The 24,694-nt window shown below is 40.4% G+C and overlaps 3 protein-coding genes across 8 annotated transcripts in view; 2 read left to right on the top strand and 1 right to left on the bottom strand.

Annotated features, from left to right (window-relative positions):
- LOC109630881 (solute carrier family 25 member 45) lies at positions 1-12,191 on the top strand. Of its 5 annotated transcripts, XM_069526900.1 has the most exons (8): positions 1-398; positions 1,658-1,714; positions 1,816-1,859; positions 1,943-2,014; positions 2,121-2,303; positions 3,800-4,034; positions 4,919-5,061; positions 12,012-12,191. In XM_069526900.1, the coding sequence occupies exons 2-8, from the start codon at positions 1,678-1,680 to the stop codon at positions 12,057-12,059; spliced, it is 762 nt and encodes a 253-aa protein (XP_069383001.1). In that variant the 5' UTR covers positions 1-398; positions 1,658-1,677; the 3' UTR covers positions 12,060-12,191. The 5 variants fall into 5 exon arrangements, with proteins under 5 accessions (XP_069383001.1, XP_019944926.1, XP_019944927.1 ...); XM_020089367.2 differs by lacking the exon at positions 12,012-12,191 and having other exon boundaries at positions 4,919-6,115; XM_020089368.2 differs by lacking the exon at positions 12,012-12,191 and having other exon boundaries at positions 241-378; positions 4,919-6,115.
- LOC109630880 (solute carrier family 35 member E2A) lies at positions 6,224-15,013 on the bottom strand. Of its 2 annotated transcripts, none has more exons than XM_020089365.2 (9): positions 14,584-15,013; positions 13,506-13,948; positions 12,688-12,823; positions 12,346-12,473; positions 10,620-10,740; positions 10,496-10,549; positions 10,330-10,402; positions 9,943-10,088; positions 6,224-8,909 (listed from the first exon to the last, which is right to left on the bottom strand). In XM_020089365.2, exons 2-9 carry the CDS (start codon positions 13,783-13,785, stop codon positions 8,666-8,668), a joined length of 1,182 nt encoding a protein of 393 aa, XP_019944924.1. In that variant the 5' UTR covers positions 13,786-13,948; positions 14,584-15,013; the 3' UTR covers positions 6,224-8,665. The 2 variants fall into 2 exon arrangements, with proteins under 2 accessions (XP_019944924.1, XP_019944925.1); XM_020089366.2 differs by having other exon boundaries at positions 14,699-15,003.
- The window catches only part of LOC109630580 (uncharacterized), a 13,141-nt gene continuing 3,412 nt past the window's right edge, over positions 14,966-24,694 (top strand). Inside the window, exons 1-6 of the mRNA XM_069527342.1 lie at positions 14,966-15,016; positions 16,815-17,056; positions 18,865-18,961; positions 20,092-20,266; positions 22,107-22,252; positions 24,140-24,316. Of these exons, the coding sequence (XP_069383443.1) occupies positions 14,966-15,016; positions 16,815-17,056; positions 18,865-18,961; positions 20,092-20,266; positions 22,107-22,252; positions 24,140-24,316 (888 nt within the window). The remainder of the gene's footprint in view (positions 15,017-16,814; positions 17,057-18,864; positions 18,962-20,091; positions 20,267-22,106; positions 22,253-24,139; positions 24,317-24,694) is intronic.

The raw sequence follows: 24,694 nt of genomic DNA on the forward strand, positions 1-24,694 counted from the left end.
ACATCAGTCCCCTCACTTGATCACCTGATCTCCGATACATGATTACTGTTATTGATGATTAAAGGTAAAGGTGAACAGTGTGGGGAGTTGGGAGCAGCAGCGGTCACAGACTCGCAGTCGTTCACGGAGGAAATCACATTTACAAAGCGTAAAAAAACAAGAGAGTAGCGTTGCGTCTGTTGCGTGGATCAAATCTAACGATCCTGAGACCACCGGGATTCGTGTCCATGTTCTCCACTGCTCGTCGGGGTTCGACTGTGTTGCACCGAATGATGCAGTGATGCAGCTCTGGAGAAGCTCTCAGGACACACGTCACTGCAATTAACTCCTGGGACAAAAGAGGATCTGGATCCCGAAGCAAGAGTCAAAGCAGCTCGAGTAAGATCAATGAAAATCATGTGAGTCCAGCCTCGGCATTGAATCAGACTCACCCGGGGGAAAAACTGAAAATGATATATTTCCCAGGGCTTTTACTTTGAAATTCAGATTGTCCTGATATTGTCCGACTGAGACTGAGGTGGTGGACTGTCATTGCGAAGTGAAATAAGTTTGTGGAAAGCGGTAGTTTATTTTTAATGTCAATCTGAATTACGAGGAAGTATGAAATAAGTCTGTGGAGACAGGTAGATTCTCAAGGACCGTCCGTCTCTTGTTTTGTTGCTTGTAATTCAGATATGTCTTCATTTTACTGTTTTACTTATTAATCACACAGTATCAATGAGTTGATTCATTTGTTCTCTGAACATTACCTTCCTTCCTTCACAGTGTCACGTCCCATTCACAGGAGTGTCGCCTTTTAGTTTGAAATCACTCTAACGTGCTACGTAATGTTTGTGGAAAATGCGCACCCCGGAATGAGCGGGGGAGAGTTTGGCTATGTGTTTTGAAGTGGGAGCTTGCATTGTCTGTCATACAATACTAAAGTGGGTTTCTCATGGTGCCCATCAATCCGCCAGGCTTCAATATAACCTGATTTCAAGGGCACGTGTGTCCTAATCAATGCTGCAGCCACTATGTTTACGTTGATGAGGACGTTGTTCAAACAATGAGGTGACTTAGCAGGTAAACCAGTTCGACAAAGATCACAAATCTTCCTTTGCATGTAGACTAATGCTTTAATAATAATTACACACGAAATGTCTGTTTCAAGCCATTGATGAAACACAAGTGGAGAAAAAGTAAGGTGAGGAAAATTCTTTGAAAATGAAGTCACATGAAGGGGCCTGGTAAGAGGTTCAGCAGGATTTTGACTTCACACTGGGCCTTAATTTGACTTTACTCAAATGCATGTGGGCTTACAGCTGTGGCACAGAAGGTAGACAGATTCCTTACTGAACCTTTGTGAAAATAAATATATGTGGTGCGTAAATTATTAGGTAAATGTGGTGTGTGCAAAGAATGTGTGTGTGAATGGGTTAATGCGACCTGTACTGTAAAGCGTTTAGAGTGGTTTAGAGCTCCACCCTCCAAGGGGCCCCCAGATTTCAGAAGAACAATTGATGCTTAAGGCTGCCGCTGCCCATATCAGTTTATGGTCAGTAATATATTAACCACTCATGGTTGTGACACAACTGATAGTTTGCGGTATAGAAGCTGTTAAACATCATCCTCAGGGATTATCTTTACGACTGGTCGATCTCACTGGTTTTCTTTGCAGGTTGTGAAGTTGTGGAAGACATGCCTTTTGTGGAGTTCATAGCTGGGAGCATTTCAGGTACAGCAAAATCGTTTTGAATACAGTACTATTTGCATAATAGTATTATAGTTGTATACATGTGCAGAAACAAAATTTGCTTGCTGGTTATTGTATTGTAGGCGCACTGGGACTGGCAGTTGGACATCCATTAGACACTGTGAAGGTTGGAGAACACACTTTAGTTTATAAACCCGATGAATTGCATAAAACCAGCTTTTTTTCAGACACATTATGTTTTATTTGTAGGTGCGTCTGCAGGCCCATTCCATGTATAAAGGAATACTTCACTGTGTGGCTAAAACATACTCTCATGAAGGGGTAAGGGCCACACACTTTTCAACAGTTTCACAACATATCACCACATAAATAGCACCAGCCTCCACATATTGATGCTCACTTACAGTATTCATTTTTTCCCCATTAGCTCCATGGTTTCTTCAAGGGCATGGCATTTCCGGTGCTGACCACTGGCATCATCAACTCCATTGTCTTTGGCTCTTACAGTAATGCCTTGGATTACCTCACTCAGTCTCAGCGCTGTGACCGTAGCAAACCGGCCTCGGCTGCACACGTCTTTACTGCTGGCTGTTTCTCAGGTCTGATGCAGGTAAGAACACCTCACGTTCACTGGCTGCTTTCATCCAAAGCACCTGGAAGGACAATGGCTGCAGATATTACTGGCATAACGACTGTAGGACTCCACAGTATTATAGAACTGACCATTCCCAGGCTGTGAAAATTCTCCATTCACAGAGGCAGCAGCAAAATTACTTCTAGTTTTATTCAGCATTTTTGTGTTCCACAGTTTCAGGTCCGTAAGCCCTCTCATTCATATTTGACTCGAAACGACATCATTCACACCATGATTTTATCCTAAATGTTCGCTGCTCCTTTTCTTTGACTTTTTATTAACTTCTAACTAAATTGAATTGGATTTGGCTGCAACACTGTTTACCCCTGAAAATCCAGAACTGTTTCGTGGACTCAAACACTTCACCCACCCCTTTATTGGCATAGTGATGAGTAGATAATGAGTGAATTTAAATTTTTGGGTGAACTATCCCTTTAAGTGGGCAGCTGTTAAAGAGCGGGCCATCCACAATCCAGAAGTTCAGTGTGTATGAATGGGTGAATGCCACAACTGTACTGTGACGCACTTTCAGTGGTCATCAAGACTAGAAAAGGACTATATAAATAAATACCATTGAACTTGGATGGTTATTGTTTTCAAGTGGTAATTTACCCTGGTTCTCATGTTCAGGCTGAAACTATAGTTTAAACATTTGTTGTCTGAAACGAATCAGGGCCTCATTCAGATCAGACTCATCTGGAGAGAAGCATGAACATATTACTACTGTCAATAATAAACCCAACCTTTGGTCTTATACATTCATTAACAAGGACCAAAATAACAGTTAAGAATTAGTCTGATGTCAGTATCTTATCCGACCACCAGGAGGCTTCCAAGAGGCTCTTCAACCAAGCGCTGACTGGAAAATATCACAAAGGAACAGAGAGGGCTCCTCAGCAAAGAGAAAAGGAAGCACCCGAGCCTGTTGTTACTGAAGATGACGTGTTTCATGAATGAGGTGATTGGACGATAGATGTCTCCTCTTCATAAGTCAACTCCCTGTAAAATAGCTGCAACAAAAATTGGTGTTCAGGAGATTAAAAAAATTAAATTCATTTTTGTTACAAGAATCATAAGCCTGCCTGCACACTTGCTGACAGTATAAACTCATAGGCAGGGATCACATAAGTGCGGTAATGTGCTCACAGTCACAGCCCTATTGTACAGTTAGTCCACTCTGACTAACCGCATCATCCAGTTTTATTCAGTGGGCGAAAACAGGTGGCTCAATTGTACCTGCAGCCCTGCAGATCAAGTTCCACTGTCAACAAAAGAACAGGGTGGTGGAAAAAAGGGTGGGAGTATGTTGTATTTGCCAAAACATTAAGCTGGAGCACAGGAAGTCTGCAAGTGCACAGTGTGAGCACAAGCTGAGCATATATAAACTCAAGCAAATATACTGTCTGAAAAAAAAAAACTATCTTCATGGCTTGTAATTTGGGTGGACTGACCCTTTTAATGACTTGTTTCAGGTGTCTGTCTGTGCACCTATCGACCTGGTGAAGGTGCGTCTGCAGGGTCAAACATCTGCTAACCGATACCGGGGACCCATTCACTGTGTTGCCGTCATCCTGAAGGAGGAAGGACCCAGAGGTCTGTTCAGAGGAGGGCTGGCCCTCGCACTGAGGGATGTACCCTGCTACGGACTCTACTTTTTGCCGTATGAGGTCACTCGAGTAGCCCTGACAGGGAGTGGCAAAGAATCAGGTCAGCTTCACAGAGATCGACTCAACAGCACTAACCCTCATGAAGCACTACCACAGACGCGTTTGAGGCTGCAATCGAATTGTTGCACATTAATTTGAATGGGGTGACACCATGCATTGCTGCACTGCATTTTGGTTTTGCTGCTTTGGTTTAGTTTGCTTTACTTGTGTATGTAAAGCAAATACAGGTTCTGCCTGACTGCAAATGTCAGGATGAGCTGGTGTTTGTTCATCTGGTTGTGGACTTCACTTTCAGCATTGCATATGCAGCCAGCACGGCACATTATTACCAAATGTGGCTATGTTGTCTGTCCTGAGCGTGAAAGTATGATTGGTTGTTGTCGCCATGGCATTCACAACAGCACCAAGACTCAGGCACATGGCACGCCCACTGTCAAGTGTTAAAGCAGCGCATGCATGTGAGCTTTGTCATTGAACTTGTCACTAGGGTAGTATGTGACATAGAGTCCCATTACGATCAGGAAAAAATATATAAATCATAAAAATGAAGAACACCCAAAAATAAAATGATGAGATACTAAAAGACTAAAATGACTATCAGTCAAATTAAGTAAAATTTTACATATAGTATGTATGTATTATACTTTTGATATAAGTCAAAATAAAATATCTCAAAAATGTGAGTTGAATGTCATTATAAAACCTAATTTGGGGTTTTCCCGATTCATTTTCCTGTCATCTTTTTGTGTTTCTTGGTGGAAAAGTGCTTCCATATAAGACATCAAAGTTGTTTAAAAAAAGCTAAATATAACAACTACAGAACAATGTTGAGATTTGCACTAGCTCTCCCAAATGCAATTTAACCACTTCTGTTATGTTTCTCATTTCTCACATGACTTAAGTTCTTAACTCTTCTGTCATCAGATACGTTTGCAATATTGATGGCAGGTGGCATCGCAGGAGTGGTGACCTGGATCTTTGCCACGCCCATGGATGTGGTGAAAGCCCGACTCCAGATGTCAGGGGCGGGCGGACGGGAATACAGCGGAGTCCTGCACTGCATGAGAGTGAGTGTTAGAGAGGAGGGAGCAAGGGTGTTTTTCAAGGGCCTGCTACTCAACAGCCTGAGGGCCTTTCCCGTCAATGCTGTCACCTTCCTCAGCTACGAGCGTCTGATGAAGATTTTCTGTCCATCAGCGAGATGACGAGAAGTCTGACAATGACAAACTGTCACTGAAAACTGAAAAATCTTCGGTCCAGTCTAACTCTGGTGTCTGGCGCACAGTTGACAATGTTTAGGTGCTAGCTGTTAAAACTAAACTGTTGTTAGACCTCTTTGTCCTGAAATTGTTGAGATTCAACAAACTTAAAGGGACAACTAAAACATCTCCATGACAACTGAGCCAACTCATCTGCTAATGAAGGCTGTGACATCTAGTTCAAGGACTTTGCCTGAAAGCAGCTGCAATCAAGATTCAAATGACAAATGAGTTTAGTGTGAATAGGACTTCTCATAACCACACCTTTAGAGCACATTAGTTTATCATCTTTCAACTTTACTTTTGATTTGATTCATCCCCAATAATCACATTAGTATCATTACACCATTTGCCTGATGCCAAAGAGCAACTACAATGCCAATTTAATACTAATCCATGTTTGCTAACACACTCAATATGCTAATTTGGTGATTTGTCAGCATTGTGTTGTTTGTTTATAGCATAGACTCTATGTAAAGATGGATGACATGACAGCTCCTCAAAAGTAAAGCCAAAGTGTCTAGCTCGCCACCTGGTTGCATTAAAGGTCAGAAAATTCCTCCATCTTAGAGGATGTGAAATGTCAAAGTACACATTAAATTCATTGTTGAAAGATGGCTTCTGTCACTGTAGGTAGTTCTTATCAAACTGTTTGTTCAATAGTTCATTTTTCTGGTAGGTTTGGTTTTAATTAGTTATTTGATGCTTTAAAAACAGGTTGAAATGTCATGATTGAGTCACGAATGGTTGAGCACTTCTATCGGTGAGACTGAATATCCGGTATGCTACTGTGCATATTTTGGCAACATCACAGAATATTTTCACATCTGATTTGCATGATCCCAAATATAGAGTTCAAATCTGCTCTGTCCATCTTCTACTCTTAGCATCTGTAAACCTTAATGATAAACTACATGGATTTGTGTTTTTTATGAGCGTCTTACTGAGAAACATGCTCAGACAATTAGAGGAAGCTGGTAGAATGAACGTGTTTATTATGTAAATTAATAAAATGCTCAAGTCAGAAAAGAAATAACCAACTTTTCTGTGGCACAAAAGTAAAGCAAGCATAAACATTCATAAAAATGCATTAGAAAAAACAAAAAACTATCTGACAATTATTACCACAGATGTGTCAGAGAACCGATGGACTTTGTCAGTCACTCTCGACTAATAGATAAACTGAAAGAAGCCTGGACGCATGTGCAGAGCAGGAGACTGGGAGCAGTTATCTCAGAAACATTAACATGATTAGATAATTTTTTGGCACTAATGTGTTTGTAAAAAAAAAAAAAAAAAAGTGAGGCGCTGGCAACACCTGGTGAATGTGAACTTTAATTTATCCTGAACTTCTCCATCAGCTGTTGTTTGCATTTAAAGTAGGCCATACGATAGCACATAGAAATATGTTTTACATTAAATAAAACAGGGGCCAAAAGCGTTTAAAAAAAAAAAAAAAAAAGGTTTCTTACAACTTTAATTTTTTTGTTTTATATTTGTTTAGGATAACACAGCAATCACCTGAGAAATTGGTACACAGTGAAACAGATCAGATGACTACTACACAAACATGATTTACTTTATCTGGAGGTCAAACGAATGGAAATATTTGTAATGTTGCTATTAATCTCTCTTTGCACAAGAAGCAAACAACTGTATGAGAGAAAGTCAAAAACCAAACCAGGGAGGTTTTTTTGTAAGCTCAGATGGATGATTCTAACAGATTGAATATTCATTTTACCATTCACCTTATTTTACTGACTTTAAAACCTTGAACTGTCTGGTTGTCAGACTTAACTGATCTGAGCCAATGAGCCACAAAATAAAATAAAAACCAGACTTGCAAATTGTATTTATTTTTTTAAGATTATGAATGTGTAATAATCAGTTACTCATCCGTTAATTAATTTACTGATCAGGGTTGCCAGGGATGCCATCCCAGCATGCACTGGGGGAGTTAGTTTACTAAGAAAATAAAAAAATAAAAAATCATAGCACATAAAAGTTCCTGATAGATGATAAGCATTCCTTGAATGCAGAATGTGGCTTTCAAATGTTCCTCATGGGGCTTTTTAAAAAGTGTCAGTCAGTCAGTCAGTCAGCCAGGCTAAGCTTTGGCTCAATAAGCCTCCAAAGAGCCTCACATCTCAGGTGATTGTGCCCTATTCACATCTCAAACTTTACAGAGTAGGTTACACCGTCACTACAGTAAAATCTTACAGCTTCGATGCTCCACAGATATTCACTATAGCACACTACATTCAGCAGATGCTGTACCACAGATGAGATAAAATCACTTCCCACCGGAATTGTTTACAGAAGTCACTTCCTTCAGACAGCTGAAGGAAACCCTGAGCTTCCTCATTTTACTGACCAGTTTTCATCAAAGCATAGAATCAAGGATGATTATAAAGGTCGAGGTGAAAGAAGATTCTGTTCCAAGGAACTAGTGTTGACATGGTTAGACCAGCGACCTGTACCAAGCCACACACCAAAGTCTTCTTCAAGCATTAAGACATGACATTGACACTGAATGAAAAAAAAGTATCAGTGTTTTTTCTTTAAAGCAACTTTACAAAACTATTGCACCTTAAAAAAATATTCTAAATCATTTTGATGGTTCACTGACTTGCAATAGGTTCATCTTTCATTCCCACTCACCAGTATCTGTTATTGAACTATGTTACTTCTGTTAACAGGATAGGATCTTCTGTGACAGTAATAAAAAAATAACAGTCAGTGGCTTAAACTGCCAGAAACAGGTGCAGCAGGTTGAACAGGAAAGCTGAACTGTACATCATTTAAAAACTCTTCTCTGATGTTCAGTTTGAAAAATGTTGTAATAATTCAGAGTGCGTTTGTTACTGCAACAGCTCTGCAGGTTCTGGAAGCTGGTGATCAAAAGGAATAACTACTGTTCATTTCACTCAGTGGAACTTTGCAGTCATTGTTCAGATCAAGTGATTGACAGGCTTTGTTTCCGGTCCATGAAAATTGATTAAAAAGGACCGGTGTGTAGGATTTACACGGATCTAGCTACAGAAATGGAATACAATGTTTAAAATTATGTTTATATTAGTGTAAATCACCTAAAAATAAGAATCCTTGTGTCATGTAGTCTGACATGTTGTGCTGCCGTGTTTCAACTTTAGCCAGTGAGGCAAGGAGTAGGGGACAGTTTGCAATATGCAACTTCACTGCTAAAATGCCACTTCATGCTACACACTGAAACTTTAGCTGCATGGACTTTCAGCCCAACGAAATTAATCACCTCTTGTTGCTCAGCAAAGCTTGCATATTGTTGCTTCTCTGGCAGAGTGTAAATATCCAGTAATCCTGTCTGGACAGCCACAGGCGAGCAAACAGATCATTGTTCATAATTTGATCCCATTTAAAGCAGCACGTCTGTCCTTTAAGTGCCAAGACCTCTGTGAGAGTGAGGAGCGAGGAAGTCCTGGTCGTCCATTAGTGGTTTGTGGTTCTGCTCAGCAGCCATTGCCTGTAAGTTCTGTCTCTGGATCTGTCTGGCCTTGTTGTAAAAGAAGACCCCGATGAACACGAAGATGGTGCCGGTGGCGCTGAGGATTGTGATCTTGTTACTGAACACGATGACGCTCAGCCACACCGAGAGGGCGTGCTTGACAGTACTGGCAACACTGATGGAGAAAGAAAGTATAAGGGTTGTTACTATTGTCGTTAACATCGAATCAATTCAGTTCCTGGTCTCAGTAAGATTGTTGCCTGTTTTGAGAAACATGGTTTGGACGCTTCCTTCACTCCCATTTTAAACTGGTTAATCTAACAGCAGTTAACTCCTTCTGAAGTCAGTGAGCAAGCCAGAGATGTTAGATACCATTTGACTGCATTTTAGAGCGCGAGCTACCAAAATCCAGTACTGTGGACCCCTCCTGAAACAGAAGCAATACTTACACCCCCAAACACCCCTCATCTGTACTCACTGTAAAAATAATAGATGGAAAATATTATTAAATATTAAATGGATTGTAACTCCAGCTGGCACGATTGTGGTTTGCTGAGTTAGAATTAATAGAGTATTAGCTTATGTTGCTAATCATTGGATTGCTTTGTTTAAAAACAGGATTATTCTAGGACGAGCTCTGGAGAATCTTTTGTCTATTAATTCCATAATTAGTGGGATGTTTCCACACTCAAGCATCACGTGGCATGAGTTCACAAATGTATACGTATGAATGTATATGTACAGTAGTTTGTAGACCATGCAGGGTACCACTTTAGTCAACTAGAATATGGCCTGACAATTTAGAATTTGCAAATCTATTTGCATCTATTCCACGACAAAATCTGATGTCTACATTGCCTAGAGTGCAAATTGACCACTGACAGCAGATTTGAGGAGTGGACTACTGATGTTTTCATTTTCAAACTTGAATTCCTCAAATCCAGACATATGCCCTTATAACCACAAAGACCTGTAAACAGACTTGTGTAAAATCGTCACAGGTCCCCTGAGGGTGTGCAGTGTGCAGTGTGCATGACTGAACAATCTGCAGACACAGCTCGTTATTACCTAAAAAACCTCACCGTGAACTCTGCTGTCCTGGAGATAAAAGTGATCATAGTCAGCATAATACAGTGGCCAGTAGTGTGTATTATTAACTGTAGGTGGAATAAAGGAGTGGTTTTTACAGGTTTGCACGCATTTCCTACCTGAAGGTAACAGGGGAAATCCGACCCATGAGAGCATAGGCAGTGACGCTCTGCAGGTGGAACAGGCCACCGTCAAAAAGCAGCAACAGGATAATGTCTTGACTGAAGATAAGGCTCCGCCCGCTCTTCCCAATCACTGGAAAGTCCTGAAAACACAGACACACCCCGTGACATTTACACTGGTACATCAGTCTTGACCTTTAGTCCTGCCACATGCAGGACTGGCAACTGTCCAACATGCACTTATCTGTGTCGTGCTGCTTTTATATTTCAGAAAATCAATCCCACTATTCACTTAATTATAATTTGTACAGTAATTACACAGGTTTAGCCCTGACAATAATTTAAAGCAATAATAATTGTCGCAACATTTCTGTGTTCACCTACCAGGAGGAACATCCAGGCAGGTATAAGCATGATGACTGCTGCTGCACTTGTATAGAACTGCAGCTCTGGAGGGCTAAAATACATTCAGTAGATCATTAATGAGTTTCTATTTTTACAGAAAGCTGTCATTTTACTTTTATATATGGAAAGTATCACAGTCTTTTACCTGAACTTGTATGTGTCTCCGCTGAGCAGCTTTTTGGAAAACACGTTCTGTAAACTGAGATCAGAGATAACGGGTTAAATAAATCATCACAGTGCTGATGTGGCTGTGTGGATTACTGCAGTACCAGTCCATGACGTTGGTGGAGAGCGCGGCGGAGAAGCCGAGCATGTTGAAGCTGATCTCTGTGGCTGTGCACAGGGCCAGGCCGGCCATGACAGGGAACAGGGACAGGTTCACCCACAGGCCTGCAGGTTGCAAAATAAACAGCACACATAATGAAAAAGGGGAAAACTCTTCAATACCACATCACTCCTTACCTCCTTTCACTGTCAAAGCTCTTCTGGTATTATACTTGGGAACCAACAGTCAGTTACAGTTAGAGAAGCTGTTCCAAACTGTCCAAAGTGTATACCTCAGAATTTATCCGTTGTTTTTTTATCAAAGCTGGTGTTTTTCTGACAGTTGTGCATTACAAAACAATGACGTCAAACTCTACACTGCTGGAAACAATGAGGGGGAGTCATGTCAGAGAGGAAGATTCCAAACCAAGCCTGTTACTGAAAGTAAATATCCTGTCATAGTACCTTTACAGATTTTTTATTTGAAAAAGAATTGATGCTGTACAAATATTTTCATCCACAGCTAAGAGAATAAAAGTCACAGCACAATCACTAAATTTGTCATAAAAGCTTTGCACCCCATTCTAAATAGCAGGATAACCAGAATTATGGAGGGTCACCTGCTTTCCAGAAGGTTAGTCATGCGTCACTTGATGTCAGACAAACTGTGAGTGATCTCTAAAGTTAGATTATGTAAGTGGATGGAGATGGTTTCTCCTCCAGGGCATAAAAACAAGAAATTTGAAACTACGTTTGTACAACATGATGGGAAAAGTGAGTTCTTGCTGAGGGGGGAAGAGTTCTTGTAAACACAGCTCAGAAAACGTTTGTCAGCCACCTGCACTGTGTTGAGAAGTATAAAGTAAACAAGATGACACTCTGTTATCTTACGATGATATCATACCAGTCAAAGGTACAGCGTGTAGTTTTGTAATATCTAGTGTTGAAATTGCATGTTGCAGCTGAACACTCCTCACCTCACCCTCCCCTTCCAAACATGAAAAATAACCTGTGCTAGCTTCAGTTGTCATAAAAACTCAGTTAGTTTGTCCAGTCTGGACTAATGTAAAAAACACCCCCTCGATGTAAATATAAAGTATTTAAATATAAAGGGTATTTCTGGGGTAAAGAAAACTACAATTCATACAATTTAGATGAAATGAACTAGTGAAAACATCATGAGGATTATTCTACATTAAATTTCTGCCAATAGATCCCTTTCACCTAAATCTTACAAACTGGACCTTTAAGCATTGAAAGGTAAATGAGATAAATATCTCTCAGCATGCATGAATATTTGGATTTTACTTTGAATACTGCTAAATGTCTGTGATTATGTTATGGGCATTCCATTTTAAAGTTTTATTTCACATATTGTGTTTTATATATCGTTGCAGATCAAGGATCACAGCTGCAGCAGCATCATGGATCGTGGTGGCAGCTGATCGTGGATTATGATTTCAACTAGATTGCTTAGATATCAAATATACCCACATGTACTCCTGTCAGACATTATCTTTTTTCTGATCCAAATTTGTGTATATAAGCTATATATGGGATATACATTTGATGCAATGATTTTTTCCCCCATTATTTCAGGATTTACAGGACACCTTGGTTCAAATACATCAACAGATACCATCCTTAGCAGCTGGTATTACCACATTTCTTGACCTTATACAGACATACACAGATTAGTGTACCACTAAATCATGTGTCATCAGTGTCTACCTGTGTACTCCCCGAGGATCAGCCGGGACATGATGACAGTGAAGATGGGCGCTGAGCTCTTGACCGTCTCTGCAAACGACACCGCCACATTCTTCAGGCTCACCAGGCCCAGAACCACGGTGGTGAACCTGACAAAGACCCGGCCAATTTAGAAAAATCCACGATTAAGTTTGCACTACTTTCTTATAAGCTAAATAGTTTCTAATTGGTGATTGGCTAATTTGGGCTGCATCAGTACAAAAACACTGGTAAAAGTCACAGGAGTTGTTATTTAGATAGATGCATACATATGAGAAACGTGTGGTCCAAGTAATCCTGCGGTTTGTAGACAGAGGAGCTCACCTCATGAGTCCAACAAATAACATGATCATGATGAAGTTGGGAGGATACTCCGTTCTGGACTTGTGCTGGTACATGCAACAGGGGACATACATCTTCAGGCAGCCAATGACCGTGGTGGACACCATCTGAACAACACCTGGGGAGCGTGAGAGAGACACAATAGAGCTACAGCAGCAAACCCCTACAACATGAATATCAAAAAAGCTGAAACTGAAACCTGATTCACCATCACCTTGTTCTTCCCAAAGACAAAGCTCACAGGTTCATTTTTATTATAGTATCTGCAGCAGCTCAGCTCTACCTGCTGCAGGCTGTGTGTTTAAGGCTCAGCCTTTTATTTTCATTTATTTTAGTTAGTGAGAACTATCCTGCAGTGACACATAAACGATTGAGGCAGTAAATCCGACATCGTAAACAATTTGATGTTTAAAGTGTAAAAGTGAGTCTTAAACTGTTTAAGGGAGCGAACATGTTCATTGTGAAAAAGGTAATTTCATATCTTTTCTTGCTTCACAATTCTTGGCATGTGGCAGACAACTCTGGTTATTGAGGTGTCCCTGAATGCACCAGAGGAGTTTCTTTAAAACTATCTGCTCATATCCACATCACCAGTTGTGCAGGCATTTTGTTTTTGAGCAGGTTTCATGTCTCTGCATGTTCTTTTACAATCCTGGAAGAAAGTAATTCTAAACACTCGTGGCTCAGTTATATTCATCATGCATAGGCATTCAGATTAAAACCTGTAAAACTTGTAAAACATGTTTCATTTAACTGCATTAATAGTAAATATGAAAAGTGGAAATATAGTTTGTCCCTACCCAGCATGCTGGGCTCCCCCTCCAACAATGTCAGGATGTATTTGTTGAGGAACAGGGTGCAGAAGCTGAAGAAGTACCAGAAGCCCAAGTAGGTGAGCGAGCGCAAGTTCCAGACCCCGGACTCAGCCTCGATCACTGTGGTCTCTGTGACCGTGATCTTCAGGAAATGTTCCCCTGGCAGGCTCTCGCTGCGGGCCAGCACCACCCGCTCCTGACGGTTGCGGAACGGCGACAGGAGGCGCCACAGCGGATGCCTGGCAGAATGCCTTCTGCCAGACATCCCGCTGCGTGCTACCTGAGGGCCCTCAGGGGCCCAACAGGTGGGTGATAAGATCAGGAGCTGATAAAGTGTTTTTTTTTAGAGGTTAGTCCATCTTCTGATTGGTGCAGCAGGAGATGATGATGATGGGAGTGCTTCAAGGACTGGTTCTCTTCTGCTGCAGCTGGAAATAAAAAAACACATCTGTGTGAGGTGAGACGAAAATAGAATCAGAATCTTTGCAAAGCAGTTCATACTTATTACAGTTCTGTTAATATGAAGTGTTTTGTCTAATATTTCACATACAATCACAGTCACAATTTTTTTAATGATTAACACTGTATTTGTTTTTAAACACTTGGATAAGATGAGATAAGGCATATTGTGACTATAGCAATGTCCCCACCTTCTAAGCTCTGCTGAGGAATGGTATACATAACTTTATGTTTACATTTAACTGACTCAATAAAGGTAATTGTTGGAGGCTTAACTGAGACAACAATGACTGACACAAGGTCTTGTTGTGTCACTCCAGAAGTGACTCATCTTCTTTTGACCTGCTATTCAGAAATAAAGCTTATAAACATATTGCACCTACAATGCTTTGAGCATACCAGCTGTGTTATAATACCTACTTACCGGTATGTTATACTTTAGTCATAAGAACTTCATAGAAACACAACAGTGTGGCAGAAACTGATGATTTGGTTGAGATCAGATAGAAACTCTGGACCTTTAACCCACTCAGAGCGCACAGAAACTCAGCAGCGTGACACAGAAACTGAGCTGAGATCAGAGGAAAGAGATTTCAACACAAACCTCCAGTCACACAACTCTGTGCGTTCAACCACTCAGGCTGCGCGTCAGTCTCTGCTGTTTCTTCTCAACGCGAACCCTGCGGTCGGTCCGGTGAGCAGAACATTCACACGCTCACCTGTGTGCGCGCGGATGCTTCAGTCTGCGGCGGATACAAGTGTGTGAGTGGACGAGGCGGCGGGTCGGCGCGGAGATGTCCTGAGGAGGCGGAAGTTGCACGTTGACGCTCGCTACCTGCTGTTCGTTAGCGGCGGCAGCGCAGCACACAAAGAGGAAGCCAGCGAGCCGGGAGTGATGTCCGCCATGTTCCACAGCACAGACAGGAGACTACGCGGACACACACGCAGCTTCACATGCAGCTTCTCCTCTGCTGGTAAACACGTCAATGCTGCTACCGGACCGCTGCAGCTTCACGCTACCGGGAAACTACCACAGAGTACAACACCAGCCTTTCAAAATAAAAGCCCCACTCCTGAATTACTTTCAGTACTAACCCAGACGCCGGTGGTTTTAAGTAATTTTAATTATTATTAGTTTACTTTATCTTTAATACGTTAATTTTTTATTTTAACCAACGGGAATCAACCCGGATTTAGAATGAATATGCTTTTAATGTCAAGATAAAATCATTGTGTTTCCGGTAAGGCACTCGAGCTTGACGCAGCTGCCACGAGACAATGTAGGTGATGCTGACAATGATGCGTTCACTGTCTCCAGTATAACTTGGTTATTCAGGTGTGAATTTTATTTTAAAATTATAAATTAAATGTACAATTAAAAACTCAACCTAAATATTAAGAAGGTCGTGTTTGTTTGTTGTATTTCCCGACTGCGACCAGGAGAGGGCAGTGCACACACACGTGGCTGAATACATCAGTCAAAAATCACCTCAGCTACAACAACACTGACGTGGTTTCATTACAGGGCTGTGACCCAGTTAATTTGGATTCTGATACAGACAGGTTGTGTTTTTAAAGCAGCTCAGGGTGAAGCTGGTTTGAACTTTACTGGCTCTCAGCTGAGGGGCCAGGGTCCTCTGAAGGGGCCCAACACACACTATAACAGAAAATACGAAAACACAGCAAGAAATAAGAAAATACAGCAACATGAACTTCTAATGGAAAAGCATTGTTCGTCATTACAACTGGAAGGAAATGTAACAAAACATATATTTTTTAATTTGCCTTGTGTTTTTCATTTGCTGTTGTGTTTTTCATTTGTTGTGTGCCATTTGTGTGTTTTGTGATTTGTTGTTGTGTTTTGTGTTTTGCACATCAGGACCTAAGTTTTCACCAGTTCAATCTGAGGGGTTGTGAGATGAGGGACAAAGTTCAAAGTGCAAGATGTTTAAACCTTAACATCACATCTATGCCTTTGGCTATTTGTTCTATCACTGCTTTGCTTTTCACAACCTGTCTCTTTGCAGAACTATCAGTCTGTTTGTATGAATCATTAACTCTACTTCTAAGATTAAACACAGATTTACAGATAAGCCTGCAGTTGTAACACACTCACTCTGGGCCTCATTTCTAAAAGGCATCCTCTTAAAATACAACTCTCCAAAAAAATAAATTCTTGATCAAATAAAATATGGTCAGATATTATTTTTGATAATTAAATATGAATTATACAAATCAATTCCTCTGCAAAGTTAAAGAAGCATCATGTCATTTTAAAAGTGTTTCAACCGACAAGCTGATTTTGTTTGTTTGTGTTGCAACTTCCAGATCTAAACCTGAGGAGGTCTCACACATAGAGTATAAAGCTGCTCTCAGACATACACTAATGTCCAGACATTCTCCTGATATCATCTGGAGTGCCTGAACATGAGAACGCATATGAACATAAGATCAGAAGCTCTGGACATTATCAGGAACTCTTCCTGCCAGCCCCCTGGTGAAAGGTTGGACAGCTTAAATTTTAAAGCACATTTCATACACAGAGGTAGATTCAAGGTGCTGTGCAGAGACATTAAAGTAACACAGAGACTAAATTAAAAGTCTATTTAAAATCAGAAAGCAACAATTCCAATCAAAATAAAACTGATTTAATAGTTTAAAAGAGGTGAAAATGTAAAAGAAACAACATAAATAAAATCTGTAATTAGACAATAATTTGAATAATACAAATAAAATAGATAGGAATGTTAAAATATCAAATATAGAAGAGGTGGGGGCTCTTTGGCCTGTAGTGCTCAGGATTTTAATAACACTGATCCCACTCTTGTCCTCTAGGGGGCAGCAGCACTTTACAGCAGCGGAGGAGGAGGGAGAACAAAACAGGGAACAACAGAAGAAGAGAAGCCGATCCACCCTGTTTACATTGGACTTGAATCAGCTGGAGCTGGACACAGACAGACAGAGGCAGAGACACAGGCAGAGACACAGACAGGGACACAGACAGGGACACAGACCGGCAGCGAGAATGTGAGACAGAAACTCGAGCTCCTGCTCCACAAGGAAATGGACGAGATCAGGTCAGCAGCTTCTGCTCCACTCATTATTTCATCATGAAACTCGGTTGTTTGCGTCGTGAGAAAAGCAGCAGACTGATCGGAGGTGTTTCTCAGTCCACCGACATAAGTCATAAGTCACCACAGACTCGAACATATCAAACTACAGCTTAGAACGAGATGAAGTGTTAACAGGACGTGTTTATATATGAGCACTGAGCTGATGTAAAGTGTCTGCTGTCTCCTGTGCAGCTCTAACCCTGACAGGAACTAAACTACACGTTTGTGACAATAAGAGTTAAATAGGTTTCATATAATGAATGAGTTTAGTCTGTTTGTTGTTCATGTGTTCTTGTTCAGTGGGTTTACATTGTCTTTGTGTTGTATCCCCCTGTATTCAAAGATTATAACTATTATACGGGCGAAATATTATTAGGAATAATAGATAAATACAAAATAATGGCCACATGAATTAATCCCGCAGATAAAATATTCTAATATATATTTTCACTCATGTTTCTTTTTATTTGCAGCTCAGGATTTCCCTCAGAGGCATGTCCTGATTTGTCTTTTATTTTCATTTACCAATAGAAAGGATTCATTGATTAATACACATTATTTTACATACGTTTCCTTCTGCTGTGCGTCTGAGCAGAACAGAGGAGCAGTGATAGTACAGAGGTTTGTTGACCCCTCAGTCATATGCTGCAGTCATGTGGAGGGGTTTTATTTTGCCTCTCTGCTCAGCACAGTTTATTGTGAAACCTCAACCGTTTCCTCTCTGACTCGTGTTTCGATGTCTCTTTGCAGCCTCCTCTGCTCTGTGGACATCGGCAACCTCTGCAGCGGTTGTATTTATTTCTTGACAGTGTGTTTTTGGATCAGACAGTATTTGCATGTTCGTGCTGACTCAAGTAGAGATCTTTAAAATGTTTAAAGGCTCCATTAATACTGTTGTATTGTGTGTGTTGAGTAACTGTCATGTTCCCAAACCTCCCAACTGTTGACCGTTCAGGCCTCATCCTCACTCGTCTGTTGTTATTAAGCTGCTGAAACAAATAACACAAAACACCCACACTGTTGTGGTTTCACAGTAGGATCAGTTTCAGTTCTCGTCCTTACTAAGTCCTTCTGTCATGTCGTTTGCCTCAGGCTCAGTTTGACCGTCACATAGACAACAGGGTCAGTCTTCAGGGTGGACTGTCTGAAATCTGACATCAGACTTCTATACACACAAACACACACCATTGCTTTCTGTTTGTTTCACGCTCTGTTTGTATTGACCTGAGTGAGTGAGTGTGCTGCTCCTGACATGAGCGATAAAGACTTTATGACCTTGTTTCAAATTGTTTCAGTTTCAAAATCACATGATCGTTTATTCTTGAGTATACACCCTCCCTTCTTTCTTCTTTTCTTCTTCTTCCTCTTAGCCTGTTTCACACAGATACATTTTGATCTGTCTCAGTAATGAAGAGGTGGAGTGTGTGTGTGTGTGTGTGTGTGTGTGTGTGTGTGTGTGCGTGTGCGTGTGCGTGTGTGTGTGCGCGTGCGCGCGTGAGTGTGCGCGCGCGCGTGAGTGTGTGTTACCCGAGTAAGAAGTTTGTGGTATGATGGTATAATTTTCCATTACACACTTCTGATTTTTATTTCCATTTCAAGTTTCTGTGCTGGGCAAATAACTTCTGAAAATAGATAAAAAGTAAAAAGTTGCTTTTCCTGCTCTTTATTTTTGCTGAAATGCGAAGCACAGTTAAGTTAGCATTATTCTGGAGATAAAATAAAAGAATCCATCCCACAATTCTAATCTGTATTTCATTTCATTTACACCGCAGTCCTTTGTTGGGCAACCAACCCCAGGAGAGGTCAGATCTTCTGTCTCCGAACCTGCGGCCCAGACACCAGGAACTGATCCCGACACCGTGTGGACCGGTGAGACGCTCAAAACTGAGTACTACTGCATATAGTACATGTTCCAGTCTTGACGTTCCATTGGGAAATCACTGGTATTTTTGTTCGCTCTGGCCATTGCTGCACTTCCTGAAATCAACTGCTCTAAAAACAGTTCTTGGGAGTGGCAGTACATTTTTACTGCTTTTTCACATACTCACTAATGCCCGACCTGATATTTTCAGCATTTTGATGCCGATATTGGTGTCGGAACATCTGTGTGTAGGATTAGAATGAAATGAGAAAATGAATTTAATTATTATTTATTTATTATATACTATGATATATTATAATGATGTAGTCATTAGAGTATACATGTACTTCACATGGAACTAAGAATCCTAGTTTTGAACAAGCACCTAAAAACAGTGTAATAATCATTCCTCTCATTTTTCTGTACCTCCTACATATATATGACTCTTTAGGTATCTTTAGGTCTGTGTGCAATACTTTGAATTGTGACATCCCAATGTATATTCTCCACTCTCATGTGCAATAATCACTGTGAATTTTCCAGTATCTTTGTATAGTGTTTACATTTTTCTTTATATTTATATATATATATATATATATATATATATATATATATATATATATATATATATTTTTTTTTTTTATTCTTATTTTTATTTTATTTTTTTATTTCCATATTTTTATTTTTCTCTATCATAATGCCCTTCTGCTGCTGTAATGTTGAAGTTTCCCCAGTGTGGGATGAATAAAGTCTGTCTTATCTTATCTTTTTTCACTACCTTAGAATTAGCACTACAATTCAACAGAAGCGGGTCCTCTTCCACAGAGGCTGCCATGTTGTATTTTTACAGAAGCCCAGAATGGACAAACTAAACCATTACATTAGATTTGACATATCGTATATTGACTGAAGACCATCCCAGGTTCTTTGGAAGAGGAGGATGAGGAGAGGGTTTTCCCAGTGAATCCTCCACACTGAACCTTTTAGAAATCCTGTTCTCAGCCCAACTGTGGTTATAATTCATACTTTTTTCAGTTGTGAAATTAGCCTTTTCCTTGCTTTACTTGCTTGTTTAGGCCACAGTTTGATGACTGGTATTTTCATAATCCTCATTCTCTCCATCTCCACCTTCCTGCAGATAAAGCAGTGGTCGGAGCTGTCATGTCTGCTGAAGCTTTACTTCTGTTTCACCATAGCGTCTCTGCTGGTGCTGCTCGGCCTCACGGTGACCAGCATCGTCAAGCAGGGCACAGAAACCGACGTGTCTGATGAGGACAACTTGACCGTGTCTCTCATCCAGCTGGTGGGAATACGTGAGTAACATCTCTTGTGTCAGGTCAAGGTTTCACAAGGTTTGAATGCAGTGGTGTAACCGTGCAACTCTTTGTTGAAATTATCCCATGATGCACGCTGTGGGCATTTCTGGAGATTCATTTCCTTCAGATGGCTTGATACCTCATCTATAAACCTGAAGTCTGCTGAAGACTCATTGTTTCTGGTCTGATGTTTTTTACTTTCCAGTGTTCCACCATCAAACCTCTTAAAGATTAAATGTAGGGCTGCAACTAACTATTATTTTCCAAATGTATCACTATTGTTATAGATTCTTTTTTCTCATGTGGTCTATAAAATATTAAAACTGCAATCAAGTTCACAGAGCCGGAGAATCTTCAAATGTCTTGTGTCATATGGTCATTTAAAACTAAGAACAGTATTATCTGAAGAAGAGCAGAAGCTAAAACTACTGAAAGTTTTGCCATTTGTGCTAAAAGGAAAATGATTTAAACAAGTTAACAAAATACCAAAATATCTAAATATTCTGTCGATCCATTAACAGAATAATTGACTGTTCGTTTTGGCAGAAAATATTTCCTCCCAATGTTAGTTGGTTGTATAATTGATTGATTTTCCTATAGACGATAGCTCTGTCTGCAGCTGTCATCAGACTCATGAGTGGGAAAGATGAAGGTGTATTTGAGTAGAAAGACGTCATCGCTTGTACGCGCAGTCAGATGACAGCACAGGATGAGATGCATGTGCACATGTGCACCAGTTTGCACGGGATCAAGAGGAGTTTGCATGGCTACCGATGGTTACGGGATTGTCCATGTAAACATGATAATCTGGGTTCAGAATCCTGGAGTCAGCCCCATGAAACAAGTTTAGTGGTTTTAGGCCGAACTCAGGGTAGATCATCATGGGACACTGCAGGGCCAACTACAGTATAATAAAGTTAATATCGAGCAATAACCCAAAGTCCTCACATGTTCGCTGTCAGCAGTTCATCTCATTTTATTTCAGCTCCTCCCTTCCCACAACTCCACAGTTTCCACTCCATACAAAATGATTACTGCCACAGTTTCAGCCTTGTACTGTGCCATTAATGTCCTCCCTCCCCACTCCCCCGCTGACCTCCCCTCACTTTGCACTTTAATAATAAACAATAAACCCCTGTTCATTTGTTGCTATGTAAGATTACACAAAATGATTGTGACCGATTACCATTAAACTTAGTGAAAGAATGCATTGTGGGTAAGGGAAAATCCTGTTAAACTTTGGTGCAGATCCAGAGCAGAGGGTGGATCCAGGATTTTTTAATTTAACATTAAGAGACAAGGTGTTTTTATCGGGCAATTTTACTGATTTCCCAGAGAATAATTTGTGCATCTTCACGAAAAAAACCAGGCACGTTTAGTTAACTGATATCTATGAGTGTGTGAAATTTGGTACAGCTGATTGAAACTGAGTACGCACTCTACGGAGTCTTATTCTAGGTATACGGTGAACCTAAATGACCTGTATGGAGACATATGGTCAAACATGTTGCACCAAATCAGTGGAAATAGTTAAAAGATCAGTCTCAGTGAACACGTCATGTGCAGAGTCATAACGTTTTGGAGCCTGTTGTAGCACAGACCGTGACGATCATCAGGTTCATTCATTATTTGGAATCAAAACATGTTTCGCTGCACAACAAACTAAATTAAAATACTTGAGAGTTGTAATATGCATTGATTTGTCTTGGTTACCAACCATGTTAGCTGCAGCCCAACACATGCAGCATACTCACACAGCAAATGGAGCAAATACAGTTGACGTGTTGGATGAGAACATTAACTGTGTATGTGACCATTAGTGATGTGTGTCCTGCAGTGTTCTGCATCTACTACATCAGCCGAGGCGTGCTGCAGGAGAACAGACAGGAGCTGGTGGTGTTCGTGCTCACCGTGTTGGTCATCATGATCCGATCGGTGGTCAACTTTGCTGTGCTGGGGTCAAAAGACAAGCAGGAGCTGCTGGTAGGTCGCCCTCTGCTGGACACTGTTAAAAATCATTCCATCCAAGTTTTTACGATTATAATATGTGCAAGGACACGGCTTGAAGCACTGGCACTAAATTCGTCTTTAAAGAATACATTTTCTTTGATAGATTAATTTTTCTAATAGTTTTATAAAACCAGAATCAGCTGCTTTCAGACATGCTCTGAACTCCAGAGATCCTCCAGACGTTCTCTGCAGGGGCTGGATGTGTGCACACAAATGTCCGAGTGAGAGCCTCCGGAGTTTCTGCAGATTTTCTCCATCTGGCCTCCTTGTATAAAGTCCGCAGAAAGTTCAGAGTTCACTGACCCAGTAATCGTGTTTGATGTCAGTGATCTTTTACGATGTTCATGTGTAGGTTTACTCTTAGAGATTATATTTATCAAACATATTTTAAATGTGCTTTTTTCCTCCAAAGCTGAGAAGATGGAAAAAAGAAGTGCTGACAATAAATTCTTCTTTTTAAGATAATTTCATGAGCTGCTTTCTTGTTTCTTTGACTGATTGATTGAAGACAAACACAAATCAAAGTCTCACATTTAGTTGTTGTAGACTAATTCTAAAAAATGCAATTATAAACATGCATCTGAAAGATTATTTTAAATCAGTATAGAAAAAAATTGTAATCTGTGAAAGCAATAAAAACAAATGTTATTTTGCTATTTCCTTCATGTTACATTTGCAATAAGAGCTGATGCCGGTGATGATGTGCAGTAAACAAAAACATGTGAGCACGTTACTTCCTGCCTCTGTCCGCTGCACCACCTGAATCCTGAGGAGGATTTAAAATTTAATCCTACGTAAACTGCTGTATTATTATTATTATTATTATTTTCATAATCAGAATTTAGAAGTGCTCTTCTTTTAAGATCTTTTTATGACCTACTTTCTTATTTCTTTGACGGATTGATTCCCTAAATCTAAAAGTTCCTGACACCCAGCTGACAACTGTCAAAATCAGCTTCAGTCCTGTTAAATTAATTCATGGTTCCACCACTTGGTGTCACTGTTGTTGAAGTTTTCAATCACTGTTACTGTATCTGGGGTGTCAAACATACGGCCCGCGGGCTGGATCCGGCCCACCAGGGGTTCCAGCTCGGCCCGCCGGATGACTTTGCTAAGTGTGAAAATTAAAGACATAAATTGCATTTCTATAAAAGTAGCTGCTATTCTTAATCAGTCCACTGGGGGTTGCACTGTAAAACAAGTAAAGAGTTAACATTTAAAATATTTTTTAGATCTTGAGAAGTTTATTTTCTTTTAAAGTCAAATACAATATTTTTCAGTTCCAAATACCTGTGACTAAATGTTTTGCTCTGTAGATCAACTGTGATCTGAAGTTGTCACATGTGTGAATGACAAACTGAAGCAAAGTATTGGTGAAATTGCACTTGTTTTTCTTAATAACTTAATTAGTTGTGAATCAGAATGTCTCTTAAGAATATGAAGGTTTGTCATTTTTTTTATCGATCCAGTAATTGCTTCAAAAACAGCTTATATGTGTTGTCCGATGCTCCGAAGGCAGAAGTGACGCGTTTGACGTCAAATGCGTCACAAAGCGAGGGAATCTGCAGAGGAGAGCTCAGGCAGATAAACTGTGGGCCGATGTCTTTTCGTTTTTGGTCTTTATGTTTCTAGTTTATTGTAGAAAGACCTTAAAATAAGGTTTATCATCCAAAAACCTTCACCAATGATTTAAACATAGAGAAATATTGTCTGTATGCGCTATTATGCTATGATTTCACTGGTTTGGCCCACTTGAGATCAAAGTCAAAGACGGACAGATTGATTGATCAGTGTAACTTCACTGAAAACATCACGTCATGTACAAATGGAGTCACCGGCTGTGATGTGTGTGTGTTGCAGGTGCGCTTCGTGTGCATCATGTTTTTGGGCGTGTTGCACGTCTTCTGCACGTCGCTTCTCATCCAGAGGCCCAACATGATGGCGTTCCGTGTGGGCGGGGCCTTAGAGAGTGTGCAGGAGCAGTACTTCCTGCTCAACCTCTGCTTCTCCATGGTGACCTTTGACCTGCAGGCTCAGGTACACGCACACATTCCTCTTGGCAAACACGTCAACAATTCCAAGGCCAGTAATAATGATATGTGTTGGTTTTTGACTCCACCTGTGACACAATGTGATGAGACTTAAGCTTCAGTGTGAAGAATTTAGTGAAAACACAAGTGAAAACATCATATTCAATTTCTGCCAATAGATCCCTTTCACCTAAACCTTACACACTGGACCTTTAACGTGTGTTGCTTACTCTGTGGGTCTGGTGCATCAGTGCTTTTCCTTGGTTCAGTAAAGGTTAAATCACATAATAAATAAATGTGTGTGTGTGTGGTAAAAGCCCTCGTCAGACTCTCTTCACAGTGAAAAATAAATCCTCAGTCTGCTGAACTGGTTTTTGCTCCTCCA

Source organism: Paralichthys olivaceus, chromosome 6 (genome assembly GCF_024713975.1).
Source record: "Paralichthys olivaceus isolate ysfri-2021 chromosome 6, ASM2471397v2, whole genome shotgun sequence".
In the NCBI taxonomy this organism is placed as follows: domain Eukaryota; kingdom Metazoa; phylum Chordata; class Actinopteri; order Pleuronectiformes; family Paralichthyidae; genus Paralichthys; species Paralichthys olivaceus.